Below are 18,481 nucleotides of genomic sequence, written 5' to 3'. Positions count from 1 at the left end.
AAGTAGCATAAAAATTTCACCAAAACAAGAGGACACAGAGGTTTTCATGAATAAGGTCCTATGTTGCCACAAAAGAATTTTATTCAATGTGACCTAATGGGTATTCAGATTCTATTAGCAATTTTATGGCCAGGAAAGTCCTTTCAAAAGGAATTCACATCATGGGTGTGTAGGTAAAAAAGAGAGTATCCTGAAATCAATGAGATTATCATCTAACCTGTATAATGAAGCAAGAATGGCCAAAATCAAGTTAGTTTTGAAATATTCCCAGTGAGTGGCTTAATTCTAAGAATGAGAAAAAGTCACTTTTTACTGTAATCACTGATTCTTGCCCATGTTCTTCTTAGGGTAAGTAGTAATAGTAATGGGATAAATAATATACTTAGACAATAAGGGGCTTCGGCGAAAGAGAGGCTTGGTTTGAATCCAGCCCCAACACTCAGTAACTGTGACTTGACATCGAATCATTAGCCTCTGTAAGCCTTAGCTTCACAAAAGGTGGTACACAATCCACATCAATTAGTCAAAATATGGATACACAATCTAATTCACTGATTTCTGGAAGAATTAAGTGGATTCATATTGTAAAACACTTTCAAGGCAGTGGCACACAATAAGGGCGCAGTAAAAGATAACTGCTGGTATCATAATAATGTTATTATTGTTGTTATTGTTAAAGTAGTTAGGCATTTCCTCATTTGCAAGATATCCCATTAATTAATAAAAAGCTATGCTAGATTTGGAAACACAATGGTTTATAAGTTATGTAGAAGAATATTTTCAGGAAACAGAGCATGTAGATTTTTTTAATAGGATACACAAAGCACTACCCATTAGGGAAGACTTGAGAAATGAGACTACATTAAAATCTAAAAGTTTTGGTATAACAAAGAATAACTTTAAGAGAGTAGAAGGCTAGCCACCTAATGGAAAAGGATATCTGCAATGCATATAGTCAACAAAGAGATGATATACAAAATATGTAAAAAACTGCTATGAATCATCGAGAAGAAAGACGACTAAATGGAAAAAGAGGCAGGAGACTGAAATAGAAACTTCACAAAAGATGATATTGAAATAGTCATTAAACCCATAAAAATGTGCTCAACTTCATACTAAGAGTTTTTAAAAAAAGATCTGACAATAACATGTGTGGACAAGGATGAGGAAGAACTGGAATTCTCCTAGGCTGCTGATGGGAGCATAAATTATTTCAATAATTTTGGAAGCTGACAGTATCTAGGAGACTTGAATGTGTGCATATATCCCATGACCCAGCAATGGCAGTCCTAGGTATGTACCAAAAGAAATGTGGACAAATGTATCCTGAACATAGATAGAAGAATGAATACTCATAGCAATACTGCTCAGGATCCCTACAAACTGGGGTCAACTCAAATGTACATATGGAAAGGTTGTCCTACATCTCAGTTAGCCTAGGACTATTGAAACTTATGCCTATTATCCTGGCGTAACTGTTAATAGTGCTGCTATAACTCTTAAAATTGTCTAGTCTCTAAAGTGTCCTCATGAGTCCATCAGAAGCAATGGGAGAATAAGAACCTCAAAAAGATGATCCTCCATAAAAGCAATAACAACACTGGCAAAAACTGTCAAGATGGACTTTTTCAGAACTCCGGAAATTAAGTCTTGTGACTTAATTGAGGTGCATTTATTGAAAAAAAAAAAGGCTGAATCTCAGTAACAATATTAAGTATAAGGGTATCTTACTGCACTATTCTCGTCATCTCTCTATCTCCACATTCATGTGAAAACCAGCAGTCAAACAGCCACTGAAGGGGGCAGAATGGGTTTGGAGCTCCCCCAAAACACCATTCTCAGAAAAGTCATTATCTGACCTGTTTAATACTGCATAAGAAATCCCCATTCACAGGGCTTGTAGCTATTTGACTTGACTCAGAACTCATTCATGTACACAACCCTTTACTCCAGGTCGGTTTGTAAAAAGCAATCAGTGACAACTGTTTAATATCACAGTTGCCTGAGGTTGTGGTAACAGCTGGGGCAAAACAGAGTTGACTGAGAAACTTTAGGAAAAGCTGGGGAGTAAGATATCCATAGTCCTTAGAATTTAGAAGGTCACATACATGCACAGAACTGTACACATGCTCAGAAAACCCTGAGAAGGCCCTGTGCTCACCCCTCAGGCTGATCTCGAGGCTCTGTGCAAACAGAGGTGAAGACTACGGCAGAGCTGTAAACTAACTGCCTAAGTGTTGAAGAGGTACATACAGAGGTCCTTGGGAAAGAGTAAGAGATTTATTACTTCTGGGCACTTAAGGTAATCTCTCCAATCATTAGAGAATATCAGTAGTGAAATAAAAATTATTCTCTTTTAAAAAGAACCAAATACAAATTCTAAAGTTAAAATGTAGAATAAATGAAGTGAAAAATTCAACAGAGGGGCTCAAGAGCAGATTTGAACTGGCAAAAAAAGAAAAGAATCAGTGAACTTGAAGTAGGTCAACTGAGACTATCCAGTCTAAGCAACAAAACAAAAAAAAGAATACAGAAAGATGAACAGAGTCTCAGAGATCTATGAGACACAATCAAGCATACTAACTTAAACATAATAGGTGTCCCAGAAGGAGAAGAGAGAAGAGACATGAGCAGGAAGATTATTTGAAAAAATAACAGCTGAAAACTTTCCAAATGTGATTCAAACATGTATATACATCAGTACATGCAAGAAACTCAAAGAATTCCAGATATAATAAACCGAAAGAAATCAATATTTAAACATATCATAATCAAACTATTTAAAGACAAATATAAAATCCCCAAAGTAGCAAGAACAAAGCAACTTATCTATAAAAGGGATCCTCTTAAGATTAACAGGTGATTTCTCATTAGAATCTATGAGGGCCAGATGGCAATACAGTGACATTTTCAAAGCATTGAAATAAGACTGTCAATCAAGAATTCTATATCCAGCAAAACTATCTTCAAACATGGCGGAGAAATGAAGACATTCCCAGATGAACAGAAGTGTTCTGGCTTAGATAATATAATACATGTTCACTCTATTCAACCAGTAAGCTGCATGTATTCATGTAACATTGTAGGGTGCTAGAACCTTCTGTTTCTTGTCCTGGGTGGTGGTTACTTTGTGACACTTCATTGAGCAATAAATGCATGTTTGTGCACTCCTCCTTATGTGTGTTTTACATCATAGATTGAAAGAAAGAAAAAATACATGCTTTTTGACTGTTCACACAAAAAATTACTACTTTATATTTCTTACTTTAATTGCCCAAATGGAAATAACTATAGGGGACAAACCCAGAAACATGGTGAAATAACCTATTACTCTCTGCCATGCCTTTATTCCAACTCTCTCTGTGGCATGGAATATCCTCACTGTCAATTTCACTCAGTTCATCCCTACTCTTCCTTTACCATTCACTGTCAAGGTTTACCACATCATAAAGATCAATTCATTCCAATGTCTGTCTTCCATATTATATGTGAACACTTTCAAGCGTAGAAACTGTATCAAAATATCTTCTTGGTATTCTCAATATCACTATGCATAGCATATAGGAAGCATGGAATAAAGGCTTGAGGAATTCCTGTATTATGGGAATAAATGAAGAAAGCCTAACTAACACCACAAAAAGTATATCACAACTGACCAAACTCAAAGGATTCCCTATAGAAGCAAATGTTAACCCTTAAGTGATAAGCAGGTTGGTATGTTTTAATACAATTAACCATCAACCTTAAAGAACTTTCAGTACGAAGTTCTGAAAAGATGAGGAAGAGAAACTGGCTGGGTATAGCTAGTCATTTCTGCTATGTCATGATTTTACTTTATGAGTAATATTAGAAGAGAACATATTATGATGAAAACTTTTGACAGCACAAATCATGTCTAAATTAAGGAATTCATGATCCCTTCTCTAAAGTGCTACACAAATGATATCGAGACTACAGTGAAAAATCCTTCAACCCACACCCCTCCTCGGGCTTCACTGTGGAGGCCTCTGGGTGAGTTCAATCATTCCTGGAACTCAGTACAGACATTTATTTTGTCATTCATCGTTTTTGTTCCTATAATGTGCAAAAGATAGAACTCACCACTCAAAGGAAAACAGGGTGAGGTACATGGGCAGGAGACGAAGGTATCTGGTAAGAGATCTGAAATGCTCTGCAAAGGAGAAGCCCAACAAACCTGAAAAAGGAAGGCATCACCCAGGGAATTGCTGAGGCAGAAGACGAAGTCCTTCTTGGGGTGCTCAGGCACAGCCTGCACGATGCTGTTCTCCACCCAGACGGCATGCTTGGGGATGCTGTTGTGGTCTATTCCAGACCTACCATCGCCTTCGTAGAAAAAGAGCGTGCACCCTGAGGAAACAGAATGAGGGTCCGCGTGAGTATTTGGGGCTCATGCAACCAAAAAGTCTGTAGTGGAAACTGTTGCTTGTGCCCTGTTACCAGGAAAGGGCTGGAAATGAGTGTGAAACCTAGGAAGTAAAGAGAATGGGGCTATGCTTGTACTAAGTCTTGGATGGGCTTGGACAGAGACTTTTTTTTTTTTAATTGAAGTGTAGTTGATTTACAATGTTGTGTTAAGACTCTTAAATCACAGTTTCATCATTCATGCCCTCAAGTTCTTTAAGATCTTACTTCCTGTTTTAGAATGTGACAGATATCCTCACAGGCATATGGGGGTCTGATGGCTCCTCTGGCCAGTGGTGGCTGTACATTCAGCTCCTCAGGCCTGAACAGCAAGCACCGCTGAGGGAGGACCGGCACCAGTTCTGCCCCACTGGAGTCTCTCCCAATATGTCTCACAAGATATGCAACCAGAGAACACAATTTATTGGGGTTTTTGATTATGCCCTTGGAGAAAACAAAATATAACACTGGCTTTAGGTGCTTTCAGGATAAGGAAAGAAATGACAGACTTTCAGTCTCAGATCTTTTCTATAAAATGTTTTTCTAGAGATCAGCCATGTCCTTGTCCCTCCTGGAAGAGGAAATGCATGGCACACATATGAAGGCCTGGGGGAGGCCAGAGGCCTGGTCCACACTTAATTATACTGTGAAACTAAATGAGACAGGAGCAATAGAAACCTCTCCTACATTTGTGGCAAGTTGGGTTCCATAGATACCCCCCATCACGGCCTACACGTGAGGCGCACTTTATTAGTAATTACTCACTGAGCACTTGCTCTCAAGTCATCATTTCAGGGGAAACCTGGGCCCAGCTTTCTGACTCTTTAACGTCAACATAAGCCACTTGGCCCGTCTTCAGCGCCTTTCTTACCACAAAAAAGGGCCACCCTTTATGTGAATCACAAAGACTTCCAAGTACCATCTACGTGCCTGCAGTATGAGCTTCCGTACAGCAAATTCGTAACTGACAACGTAGAACGATGGGGATCAATGGAAAAGTCACATGAGTGCAAAGGCGATTTTTCCTAGCCCGTAATATTTCACAGGAGCATGTAACAGCTGCTGGATGCAATGTCCCCCAGCACAGCCGCATGCAGCACGCTGGCACGCGAGGCCCACTCGTTTCACAGTGTTTGCCTTGGTACAGCCTGACCGTGAGCTCTGCCTAAACGTCTACTGCACGGAGTTCCTGAATTTCATGGTTTTATAACTATTGTCCTTGTCTCCATAATTCAGGAGTTTCAATTCTTCCTCTAATCCATTCAAGTTATAGTCACTTTTTTTTCTTCAGGCTGTACGTTTTCTGTGATATTTCTTGTTGGAAATTAGGAATGTTATGAGAGTAATTTTAGTAGGGTTTTGTTTTCTATTTTTTAAAGTTTTGTAGTAATAAGTTGCTTACCTATAATTTAATTATATACTTACGGAGTGTTCTGGCCCAACCCTATTTTTCTTATAATTCCTGTTATTTTGAAGATCTCAAGTTTTTACAGGAACACAGAGGTCACATTCGGAATCATCTATACCTCTCTTTCCATGTCTTAAGCTAACATAGATTCAGAGACACAAAAAGAAAAGAAATGGAAAGGGGAGGCCCTTTTCCTCCAAATCTGAGGTTCCTGAGGTGGGGCAGTCTTGCTGAATGAGGGACATTTGGTGAAGTCGGGAGACATTTTTGGCTGTCACAACTTGGGGGTGGGGAACAGAAGGAGGTGAGTAGCGGACAGGGATGCTGCTAAACATCTTACAATGCCCAGGACAGGCCTCATGACAAAGAATTATCCAGAAAATGTCACTAGGCCTTCTGTTGAGAAACCTTGCTCTAAATAATCCTTAGGACTAATATTACACTAATGATGAACAGATCCGTAAAAGAAAAAGAGCAACACAGCTTTACCATAGTTTGAGAACAGACACTGAAGCCTATAGATAATGGACACGGGGCATCCACACATTGAACATCTTATGTCTTCCCAAATTGCTCTTTTCATAATTTTTCAACGTTGGTTTACAATCGCCCGTGACAGTGGGTGGTTAAAAATCAGCTTGTACTCAATTATCTACATGCTCCAATTTTAAGACTAATGAGAAGCAGCAAATCTGGGAACCACGTGGTCCCTGGTAACAGGTCCATTTACCTTCATCTTCACTTGAACATAATCTGTATGCTTTTCAGTTGTGGATGGAGACACTCCAGAGATTAATTCTAAATAAAACCTTTTTTTTGTAAAATTAATTATTCTGTCAAAAGTGAAAGAAACTTTGGAGAATTTTCTAGCCTACGGTTCCCAGGTACTCTGCTTTTTATTTCTCCATATCCAAGCCCAAGTCAGCAGCAAGCCCTGCCTTTGAATGGCAAGGACAAGCCCCAAGTTTCTCAATATATAATGGGACCTGTCAGGAGTAAGAAGCAAAGGACTCGGCAGCTCTGTGCTCTGGGCCTGGATCCTGACAGATTGTGTCACTCAGATCTGGGTCACCAAGAAAGTGAAGCCTCCCTCCTCTAATGGGTGTGTGGGCTGAGCACCCACACCTTGCCTTCCTTGATCATTTATTCTCTAAAGAACAGCAGAAACAAAACAGCCCCCGCTTCCACGTCCCAAGTAAAAAACCACCTAATTATTTTTATTCTACGCCACTAACAGTGCTATTCTCATATTTAGTGTAAGAATCACCTGGGAAGCCTGTTTAAACCACAAATTCCGGGCCTGTCATGGGCTGAATTATATGCCCCCAAGTTCCTATGCCGAAGTCCTAACCCAGGGCCTCCGAATATGGCTGTATTTGGAGATAAGGTCTTTACAGAGGTAATTAAAATTAAACGAGGTCATAAGGGTGGGCCCTAATCCAATATGACTGCTGTCCTTATAAGAAGAAGGGATTTGGGGGCTTCCCTGGTGGCGCAGTGGTTGAGAGTCCACCTGCTGATGCGGGGGACACGGGTTCGTGCCCCGGTCCGGGAAGATTCCACATGCCGCAGAGCGGCTAGGCCCGTGAGCCATGGCCGCTGAGCCTGTGCGTCCGGAGCCTGTGCTCCACAACGGGAGAGGCCACAACAGTGAGAGGCCAGCGTACCGCAAAAAAAAAAAAAAAAAAAGAGGGGATTTGGACATAGACAGGTACAGAGGGAGGACGTGAAGATACTAGAAGAAGACGGCCATTTGCAAGCCCAGGAGCGAGGCCTCAGAAAACACCAAACCTGATGACACCTTGATCTGAGACTTCTAGGGTCCAAGACTGTGAGAAAATAAAGTTCTTTTGTTTAAGCCACCCAGTCTGTGGTACTCTGTTATAGCAGCTCCAGTACAGGGACTAATACAGGGCCCCACCTCCAAACTGTGAGATTTGGCAGGTATGGATATAACCCAGGAAGCATCTCAGGTGACCGTGACTGCAGGTGGTCTTCTAATCATGTTGTTAAAAACTCAGCATTAGTTAACAAAATGAACAATAAGGTGGGCTGCTAAAGGGAACAGAGGCTGCAGCGTCCAGTGGTGTGGACATTTAGAGGAGGAGCAGAGAGCAGGGCCCTCAGACATGACCTTGTAGTGCCTCTAAATTAAGCCAAGGCAGGTCCCGCGTGAGAAAGAACAGTAGCAGTTCTCCAAAATGCTCCCAAAGAACGAACATCTGTGTTTCACAAGCAGAACCATGACATCAAATACACTTTTCCCGGGCTTCCCTGGTGGCGCAGTGGTTGAGAGTCCGCCTGCTGATGCAGGGGACACAGGTTTGTGCCCCGGTCCGGGAAGATCCCACATGCCGCGGAGCGGCTGGGTCCGTGAGCCATGGCCGCTGAACCTGTGCGTCTGGAGCCTGTGCTCCGCAACGGGAGAGGCCACAACAGTGAGAGGCCTGCATACCGCAAAAAAAAATAAATAAATACACTTTTCCCAATTCACAATGGAAAACTAAAAGCAAAGTGTGCTGTGCGTATGTGTAAACTGATAGAATGTGCTCAAATTCAATGTTCCTGTTTCAAATGTGTGTTCAAAATTTCATATACACCTTATATAGACTATATTATGGTATTTGATTTAGCATAGAAAATAAAATTTAAAGTTTAATATCAGTAATTCCTGTGATTTTCCACAGAAGATACTATGGCTGCCAGAATTCCACATCTATTCAAACTTTGAAACCACTAAGGTAGACTTTCCGAATGAGAAAAGGACATGAGAAAGAATCTGACTCTTCCTAAGACATCCTTGGAAGTGGAGTAACAAGATGAAATAACCCAGCAAGTCTTAAAAACTAGACATGAAGAGAAAGACATCATCCCACCCTAAACATGCAGCAACATCAGACACTCAGGCCCTTGGCAGTAGGGGAAGCTACCCTGCACTGGCTGTCAAGAGGAAAGACTCCTCTATGGGACAGTTGGTTGTTGCCTAAAACACACAACCCCCTTTCTTCTGCAGTAATAGAAACCCCAGTGCTCGCTGGGCCCATCCCTGCCTCCCTTGCAGCTAGGCTGGACTCATTTCTGGCCAACGCGATGGAAGAAGAAGAGATGCAGGCAATTCCCAGGTTGTACCTTCAGTGCAGAGGGATACACCCTCCACTTCCATTTTTTCCGCTGGAACCTGGACCCACTGGTGAGCTATCCTAATCATTCAGATTAACACAATGCTCTAGGGACAGTTAAGCAACGACAAAAGGAATTCTGGCTTCCGGATGACTTAACAGCAAAGAGTCAGCCCATCACTCTTAGACGCTCCACATCTGCTAGGTGGAAGGGAAATAAAGTTCTGTCTTGCTTGAGGCACTGTCATTGTGGGTCTCAGTGACATTCAGCAAGACCTAGAGTCTAATTAACATGCTCCCTTTCTGTTTCACCAGGTACTGAAGCAACAGCTGGCAGCATTAGTAATGGGGCCCACCCCAACCCTGCTTGTCCCTGGGGGGTTTACACCACTGCACAGAGCTCTAGGCTGTTCCATGCCTCTAGGATTGGTTGTTCCACACCAGCCACAGTTGGTGAAATCCAGTATCAGATGGAGTCATGGGTGCACCACACCAGCTGAGCCCAGGCTTCTTCCTCCTGGACCCATCCTTCATGCTTATTAACCTAACCTATCCTGCCATTTACTAACCCTGCTTCAAATCCAGCTTGTGTCAAAGATTCTAAGTGGGGGCTTCCCTGGTGGTGCAGTGGTTGAGAGTCCGCCTGCCGATGCAGGGGACGCGGGTTCGTGCCCTGGTCTGGGAAGATGCCACATACCGCGGAGCGGCTGGGCCCGTGAGCCATGGCCACTGAGCCTGCGCGTCCGGAGCCTGTGCTCCGCAACAGGAGAGGCCACAGCAGTGAGAGGCCCGCATACCGCAAAAAAAAAAAAAAAAAAAAGATTCTAAGCAGTCTTGAGAAGTGGTTTTCTTTTTAAAACACAGAGCTCACAAATGTGTTACAATTTCTACACTACCAAGATATATGCAGATGTGCAAAAATACATATACATACTTCTAAATTGTGTGTAAAGCGATAATGAATAGCAAGACATGAATGTATTATGCTTACTAATGAAAAGAAAGACAATGGTATATAGATATACCACTGTATATAAATATATATACATGTATATAGATATGTATCTATATATATACACACACACTCAAATATTCAAAGTCTGACCATAAAACAGTGACTTTTTCACAAACATAGATGGCTCAGACATTCCATTAAGCACTGGGTTGAACCCTATGAAATTAGCAATATTCCATCATTTTTTACCCCCAAAATGACAATTTCGTAAGATTCAAACCAGTGATTTTTCCCTCCAAAACAGTCACTTCAGAAGGCACACGTTTTGGAATGATTCCAAAAAAATATTCTTTTGGAACTCAAGTCTTTCAAACTGTCAGTAGAACCAGCTGTATATATGAGAAAACTAGACGAGAGGCTCCAATAGCTTAACGGTGAAACAGTAAAGAAAATACAACATTGGTGGAAAAGGAAAATGGGGAGTGACTAATCAAGGGACATAAAGTTTCAGCTCGATAAGATGATTACATTCTAGGTGTGCTGTACGACTGTGTGCCTTAGTCAACAATACCGTTACACCCAAAACTATGCTAAGAAGGTAGATCTCATGTTAAGTATTCTTAGCACCACAAAATACGTTTTGAGATTAGCATGAAATAGAAGTTCCGTGTAACTGAAAAACATCATTTTCACAGGTGCACCACAGAGCACAGGATGTACCCAGCACCGCAGGAGGGATGCTCCCCCTCTCACCTTTCAAGGACACCCAGTAGTGCTTCCACTTCCTCCGGGTGGCCGACTCCACCTTCTTGTTCTTCTTGTGCACCAGGAAGTTCTTGACTGCCAGGGCTCCGGCCTTACGCACTGTGCCCTGCGCGGCCGTGAGCAGGATGTCGGACTGGCCCGGGGAGCTCAGGGTACCGCTGCTCTGCTCGTCGCTGTGCGCCGAGCCGGCCTCCTCCAGGCTCTCGCTGTTGGTGGTGCTCATCTCCAGCTCCCGTCGGAAATTCTCGTACACCCCCTGGCGGGCTGCGTCCCCGGTGGAGCTGCTGCCGCTGTCGCTGCCCACAAAGGCGCGGCCGGTGGGGGGTGAGTAGCTGGAGTTGGTGGCATTGGATCGCCTGGACAGGAGGTCCGTGTCGGTGGTGGCTCCTTCGATCCCACTGTCGGCAAACTCGCTACCTTCGCCCGCATTAACATCCTTGGGAGCCGAAAGGGAGAAAAAAGAAGACGTGTGTCATGCAGAGAAGTAACCCAGGGGCTCCTGTCGGTCCAGCCAGGGGCTGTGTAGCTGCAGGCAACCCACAGGGCATCGCTGCTCCCAGCCTCTCCAGGACCAATTATTCCTCACTCCCCTGACCCGCACAAACCCAACTTGCCTGCAGAGAGCAGCTCAGGAAAACCACGAAGCTTCCCCGGTATGAATGTCAACAATTTGGAATGTTCAAGAAACATTTTTAAAAAGCAAGCACGATTTCAGAAAACTTATCAATTATCTGACTTAGGTAATTAGGTAATTGGCAAATCAGCTATTGAGATGCTCCCACTGCCCTGCTGACTGAGCTCGGCACCCTCACCCTCATCAGCCTGCCTGGAGTTCCAGAAAATTCTGCTGGCTGATGAGTTATTCCAGAGGTAGGGGGTTCCAAGGGATAATGAAGTCTTCACTGATAACTTTTTTTTTTTTAACAAAGGGCCTAGTTAGGGGTCTATTCTACAATCTGGTGACTAAAAAGATAACTAATGTGCTACCTCACCCACTCACCCAGCAAGGACCCACAGCCCAGGAGCAGGGAAGAGTCCTCAGGCTCCAATCAGCTTCGCTGCCTGAAAACAAGCAGCTTCTCACTCCACATTGAGCTAAAAAAAGTCTGTGGGGCTCACAGCTCCAATGCAGGCTCTCCGATTACCTTGCCCTTTCAAAGGTGGGATGCTAGGAGCCCGAAGCAAGCTACTCACCTCCCCTGGGCCAAGTGACAGTTTGGGGCACTGCCAAGATGTGGCGGGTATCCATTCCCAGTTTAAAAACATTTGGAACTTCCAAAGCACTGCCCCTGCTCGCATGTTGAACATTTCCGGGACAGGCAGATCTGTTCTTAAATCAGAATCTTAATTGCTCTGAAGTGCTAAAGGCATTTCCATAAACAATGATTAAATAATGGTAGTCATCAAGGGAAGATAATGACAGCACAGCTCGACAGGCTCATGGGTAAGAAATTAGACTGGTTTTACTCAAAGGGAGAGAATCGGAATGTGAGTCTGACATAGGAAGAGATGGCAAATTAATATGTGGTTTGGGGGCTTAACCACTTGTTGAGCCTTTAGTCTCATAAATAGTTAATTACGGTTTGAAAATGTTAAAACAAACGGGCTATTGCGATTGCCATATAAATCAATGCTTTGCATTCAAATCTTTTTTTTTTTTTTTTTTTTTTTTTTGCGGTACGCAGGCCTCTCACTGTTGTGGCCTCTCCCGTTGCGGAGCACAGGCTCTGGACGCACAGGCTCAGCAGCCATGGCTCACGGGCCCAGCCGCTCCGCAGCATGTGGGATCCTCCTGGACCGGGGCACGAACCCGTGTCCCCCGCATCGGCAGGCAGACTCTCAACCACTGCACCGCCAGGGAAGCCCTGCGTTCAAATCTTTGATGAGAGGCAATGGCGGGGTAGGCAGAACGAACCAAGCCACATACTAATAGCATCCTGCACGAGGCCCAGACAGGTCTTGTGCCCATGTCTCCGCACATCTCACCTGGTCAATTCTAAGTTAGGGCCCTCAGAGTTCACTTGCATCATGAATAGATCTTAAGTGAGCAACTTAAAATGGGCCAGACATGAAAACAAGCCAAGGAGACACAGAAAGACAAATACCGTATGATTGACTTGTATGCGGAATGTAAAAATGTAAAACTCACAGAACCAGAGGGTAGAATGGTGGTTGCCAGAGGCTGAGGGCCCGGGGAAATGGGGAGACATTGGTTAAGGTTGGTTAAGGTTACAAACTTTTAGTTATTATAATAAGTTCTGGGGATCTGATATACAGCCTGATGACTCTAGTTAACGATACCATGTTGTATCCTTGAAATTTGCTAGGAAAGTAAATTGTAAGTGCTCTCACCATAAAAGAAAGAAAGAGAGAGAGAGATAAAGGAAGGAAGGAAGGGGTAATTATGTGAGTGATGGATATGTTAATTAACTTGATTTTGGTAATCATTTCACAGTATATACATATATTAAATCATCACATTGTACACCTTCAAAAAACACAGAAACACACAACAAGGAGTACAGTGTGCAAAGGGTAGAAATTTGACAGTGGAAAAACCTGGCAAATACCACCTCGGCCAAGAGCTCAAGGTTAACTGAGTGCGGGGTATATGGGAACCCTTTCTACTATCTTTGCAATGTTTATGTAATTCTAAAGCTGTTCTAAAATAAAAAGTTTATTTTAAAAGAAGAAAAGAAGGGGCTTCCCTGGTGGCGCAGTGGTTGAGAGTCTGCCTGCTAATGCAGGGGACACGAGTTCGAGCCCTGGTCTGGGAAGATCCCACATGCCGCGGAGCAACTGGGCCCATGAGCCACAACTACTGAGCCTACGGGTCTGGAGCCTGTGCTCCACAACAAGAGAGGACGCGATGGTGAGAGGCCCGCACACCGCGATGAAGAGTGGCCCCCGCTTGCCACAACTAGAGAAAGCCCTCGCACAGAAACGAAGACCTAACACAGCCAAAAATAAGTAAATTAATTAATTAATTTTAAAACTTTTTTTGAAAAAAAAAGAAAGAAAAGAAAAAACAAAGAGGAGGTAAGAAGGGACATAGTAGCAGGAAGTGGTTAAGCGAGTTTCTAAGGACCAATGATATTTGCAATGGAGTTTAGGTCCCTGGGATGTAGAGGGACTCAAGAGTGTCAAAGAAAACATGGATGCGGCTCAGACGCAGACCCTGTGACTGTTGGTTCTGCCACTTGGCCATCTGCTGTCCTGCCTGTTACCCGCCACCAACGGTCATCAAGGACCCAGATCTAGTAGGTCAAAGTCCTCTATACAAACAGGAGAGTGCTGTTACCAACGCACATTTCTCTCTGGCAAGGACATTTACCATACATATCCCTTTTGATCTAATAAGTAAATCTGGCCATCACTGACTATTCAAGATAACCATGGGTGGTGGGAGATGCGGAGTTTGTGTGATTCTCACCAACATCTGGATTCATTTTCACAGGCCTCAGTCCTTCTCTGGAGGAAGTGACAAAATCAGCTATAAACTCGCCTCAAAAATGAAAAAAGATGAGCTGCTCCTCTGTAAGACAGGTAAAGATCAGCTACACAGGTATCCTCTCTAGGTCATAAGAGAAAGACTTCAGAACAAAAAGGAGAAATTAATTCCAGGCATCTTGTAATTCCCAGAGCTCTGGAACAGGAAGGAACCTTGCCAAACCATCCCCCTGGTGAATGCATGGAGATGCTGAGGCTCAGAAAGTCACAAGTCTGGCAGGTGGTAGACTGGAGGTTGGAGCCCATGCCTCCAACGACCTTTTCCACTCTGACAAGATGGCCCCATGGCTCAGCCACAGGGAGCACCTGACTGGATCCTGTCTCAAAAGTCAACTCCATGCCTTCCCCTCTGTTTTGCAACAGTGCCCCTTCTAGGTTTTCCCAGCACAACTGAGTGACTGTGCATCTATATGCCTTGACTTTCCCGGCAAAGAGCTCAGACTCAAAAGTGGACGGAAGGAGAAAGAGAAGATGAAAAAGAAGATGAGGGAAACAGAGGCAGACACTGGACAGGCATGTCTCTTAACAGTCTACTACATCCCCACAAACCATGAACTCCTACAGAATGCCTTGATGTCTCTACTGAAACTAAGAGCTGAGGCCTCAATAGACACTCACCACCTCTTTGTCAGACTTGAACACGTGCTCATGCCAACTGACACTGCAACCTTGCAATGGCCCAGGCTGCGTGTATTCAACTCTGGGATGACCATTAAACCGAGCAAAGAAGTGATTACTCCAGGTAAGAGACCTAATGGCCCCAGCTGAGCTGGCACACTTTGGGAGCGTAACCACTGGAGAATGTTCCCGATCTGTGATCCAAGCCAGCTCCACCTTGTTTCCACGGTGGTTAAGCAGGCTAAGTGGTACACATCCTCCCACTGATATTGGACCCAGCCTGTCCAGAAACAGACGGTGGCTGCCCAGCTCCGGCCTCTATTTGGTCATGAAGCTTGGGAGGTGCCAAATACCCAGAAACCCTTGCTCCAGCATCGTGGGAAATGATGTCCACCCAGCCAGAGGCATTGCTCAACACCTGAATGGTCAACGGGATTCCACATCCCCCTACACCTTGAGTGTGGGAGACAGTCATCTACAGCAGGGCTCCAGATGCCTAAGTGCCACACGAGAATTACAAGTTTATAGGCCTCAGAATCTCTAGAACAAACCAAAGACAGATACACTGATGTAGAGGCACTAGGTTTACACACTGAAAGAGTGCTCCAAGGCTGCATCCTAAATGCCCATCCTTCTCAAATGGCAGGATGCATGCCACTGTGATACGGCTTCCAATAGCTCAGAAGAAAGACAGCATCATTGTGATGCAAACATTCCTGGTGCATCTTTCCAAAGGGTTCCTCCTCCTCCCAACCTCCATCTCAAGGACACTTCACACTTGAGAAACCTGACTCTCCCCACACTTAAAAGCCCCTGTCGGGCCTCCCTGGTGGTGCAGTGGTTGAGAGTCCACCTGCCGATGCAGGGGACACGGGTTTGTGCCCCAGTCTGGGAAGATCCACATGCCGCGGAGCGGCTGGGCCTGTGAGCCATGGCCGCTGAGCCTGCATGTCCGGAGCCTGTGCTCCGCAATGCGAGAGGCCACAACAGTGAGAGGCCCGCATACAGCAAAAAAAAAAAAAAAAGCCCCTGTCAACCACCCCACTCTTCCAACAGCAAGAAATCCAGATGATCAACCCCAGGGAAAATTCCCACAGAAGCCCAGCAGTCTTTATGGCAAATGCAAGGCATGTTCCTCCTTCTCTAGATAGATGTCTTAGCATACGATCAGTCCTAGAATATTTAACCAAATACCGAAATTTAAAGCAGAAGTCAGAGGAGGTCAAGGGAAATGGTAAGACCCTAGCTAGACAGAGAAAGAACCCCTAACATGGTGCATGATCCAGCCAAAGATTTCCTAAAAATAGCTCAAAATAAACTCCCCATGTTAGAACCACTCCACTGAAGAGGTTTCCAATTATAAACAACATTCATGGAATACAGAAGCTCTTAAATCCCTCTCTCCCTGGACAAGTCCTCCCAAGCCAGATTCTTCGAGCACTCGCCGATTTCCATTCCATTGGCAGTCTCCCAGCATGAATGCATGCACTTTCCCATTGGATGCACAAGTGGCCAGCTGTTGCCCAAAACATTCGACAGCTGCCAGGCAAGAGTTTTCTTTGTCATTTTAGCCAGGCAGCAAATGCTTAAATGAGCTCTGGTACTAAAGTGGAGGCAGCAAGAGGTAAATTCAAAGCCTGTTTTCACTGCCTTGAAAACTGGAGGGTCACCCAGCATGAACATAGGCTAAAGACACATTGTGGCACAGGCTCAAGTTGTTTCAACCGGGGAATTTAGAAAGACTCTGAGGGACAGGTTTGCTGTGCTAAAGATGTGTGAACACAATTTTGAAGAGCTAATTAGCCACAAAGTTCAAGGGCCCTGGGACAAGTCAGGGACCAGGAGGGTCAATTGGCAAATTGTAGTTACAAGTCGAATGCAATTAGAAACTGGTATGTTGGTCACTTTGTTTAATTTCCCCGTTGAATCCAGCTTTGCTTCAAAACACCTGTATAGAGAAGGTAAATACAGAAGAAAAGAGTTCACAGAATTTCAATGGGGGGGGGAGGAGTTTTGGTTTTTTTTTTGGCCATGCCACGAGGCATGCAGGATCTTAATTCCCCAACCAGAGATAGAACCCGCGCCCCCTGCAGTGGACGTATGGATTCTTAACCACTGGGCCACCTGGGACGTCCCTGGGGGAGGAGATTTTGACCTGCAGAAGCCTTGAATTAGAACAATTTCTGCCTCATTAAATTCTAAAATATTCCCCCTCTGGCTTATCATCTTCATCTTATCCCCCAAATCTAAAGACTCCCCTCGGCCACACATGCACACACATAAGCACTGTCTTTGGTTTTCAACATTCTCTCCTTGGTACGCTCAGTACTATACTATACTATACTCTTAGTATACCCTCCCGTGGTAATCTCAATACAGCAAATGTCATGTCTGGGCAAGTTATTTTGAACCAATCCATGCCTCAGTTTCCTCACCTGTATAATGGGAATAGCAACAATATTTACTTTGTAAGACACTTTGTAGGATGTGAGATTGAGGTAACACAAGTTTCTAGAACGGTGCCCAGCACACGGTACCTGCACAAGAGTGTTAACTCTAATTACTGTCATGTCCATCCTCAGCCTTACTTACATCTCAGCCCAAGGAGAGAAGACGCTGCCTGACCTCACTTACTAGCTTCCTGCACTAACATGAAAGAATGGGCGTTGCTGAGGAACTTGGGAAAAACAAGGCCTCATGGGAAAATTACACAGGCCCACCAACGCTGGTGCCAGCCAATGTAATCCCCTTGAATTATTTTCACATTCGCAAAACTGCACAATAAACTAAGAAAATGATGTTTCCTATGCTGTAAGTAACTGCTAGGCTCTGCTACTGATAATTGCCATTCTTGATTTACAGAAATATTGCAGTATCCATTTGCCATCAGTGTAAGGTTTTTTTCTTTCCTCTCTCTACACAAATAGCCAGGGCCATTCTGAATTTGATTCTGAAGTTTGTAAACTGTACCTCTCGACCTCCCACTCTTAGCCTCTTTACATGTGTCCCAGCTCCCTTTGAGACATTTTTTTTTTTTTTTTTTTGCGGTACGCGGGCCTCTCACTGTTGTGGCCTCTCCCGTTGTGGAGCACAGGCTCCGGACACGCAGGCTCAGTGGCCATGGCTCACGGGCCCAGCCGCTCCGCGCATGTAGGATCTTCCCAGACCGGGGCACGAACCCGTGTCCCCTGCATCGGCAGGCGGACTCTCAACCACTGCGCCACCAGGGAAGCCCCCTTTGAGACATTTCTAAAACCCTGTTTCTATTTCCTTCCTCTTTCCTTCCTAAGGCACAATCTCCACACCCTTTAAAGTTTCCAGCACTCAGTCCCATCCTCTCTAATGAGTCACAACGGAGTGTCTCAAAATTTCTCTCAATTACAGCTGCTGAAGCTCTCACTGCTGCCCCAAAGAGTCTCAGAAGTAAGTTGGCAAATGCTTGAAATCTTGCTTCAGGTAACTCCAGATTGGAGACAGCTCTATGTCTAAGTCCGTGCATCATCTTCTCTCCTTTCATCTGTTTTTCTATGTGCCTGTCTCAAACCCTGTCGTCACCCTTCCCCTCCTCACCACCTCAGGATATATCACATCCCTAGTCCCTTTTCTTCTTTTCCTAGTGCCACATCCCTGGTTCAGCCACAGACTCTGTTCTAACTACCTTCCTCCCATCAATCCATCCTGCGT

General features: G+C 44.3%; 1 protein-coding gene across 1 annotated transcript in view; it reads right to left on the bottom strand.

Annotated features, from left to right (window-relative positions):
* Positions 1 to 18,481, bottom strand: part of TIAM1 (TIAM Rac1 associated GEF 1) — a gene marked incomplete at its 5' end in the record, with an annotated part of 524,442 nt that overhangs the window by 110,197 nt on the left and 395,764 nt on the right. Inside the window, 2 exons of the mRNA XM_081234975.1 lie at positions 4,196 to 4,368; positions 10,658 to 11,105. Coding sequence (XP_081091101.1) covers positions 4,196 to 4,368; positions 10,658 to 11,105 — 621 coding nt within the window. The remainder of the gene's footprint in view (positions 1 to 4,195; positions 4,369 to 10,657; positions 11,106 to 18,481) is intronic.

The sequence above is a fragment of the Mesoplodon bidens genome (genome assembly GCF_964165515.1).
Source record: "Mesoplodon bidens genome assembly, chromosome: 5".
Classification (NCBI taxonomy): domain Eukaryota; kingdom Metazoa; phylum Chordata; class Mammalia; order Artiodactyla; family Ziphiidae; genus Mesoplodon; species Mesoplodon bidens.
The sequence above is the reverse complement of the archived record's forward strand: the minus strand, read 5'-3'. Positions and strand labels throughout refer to the sequence as shown.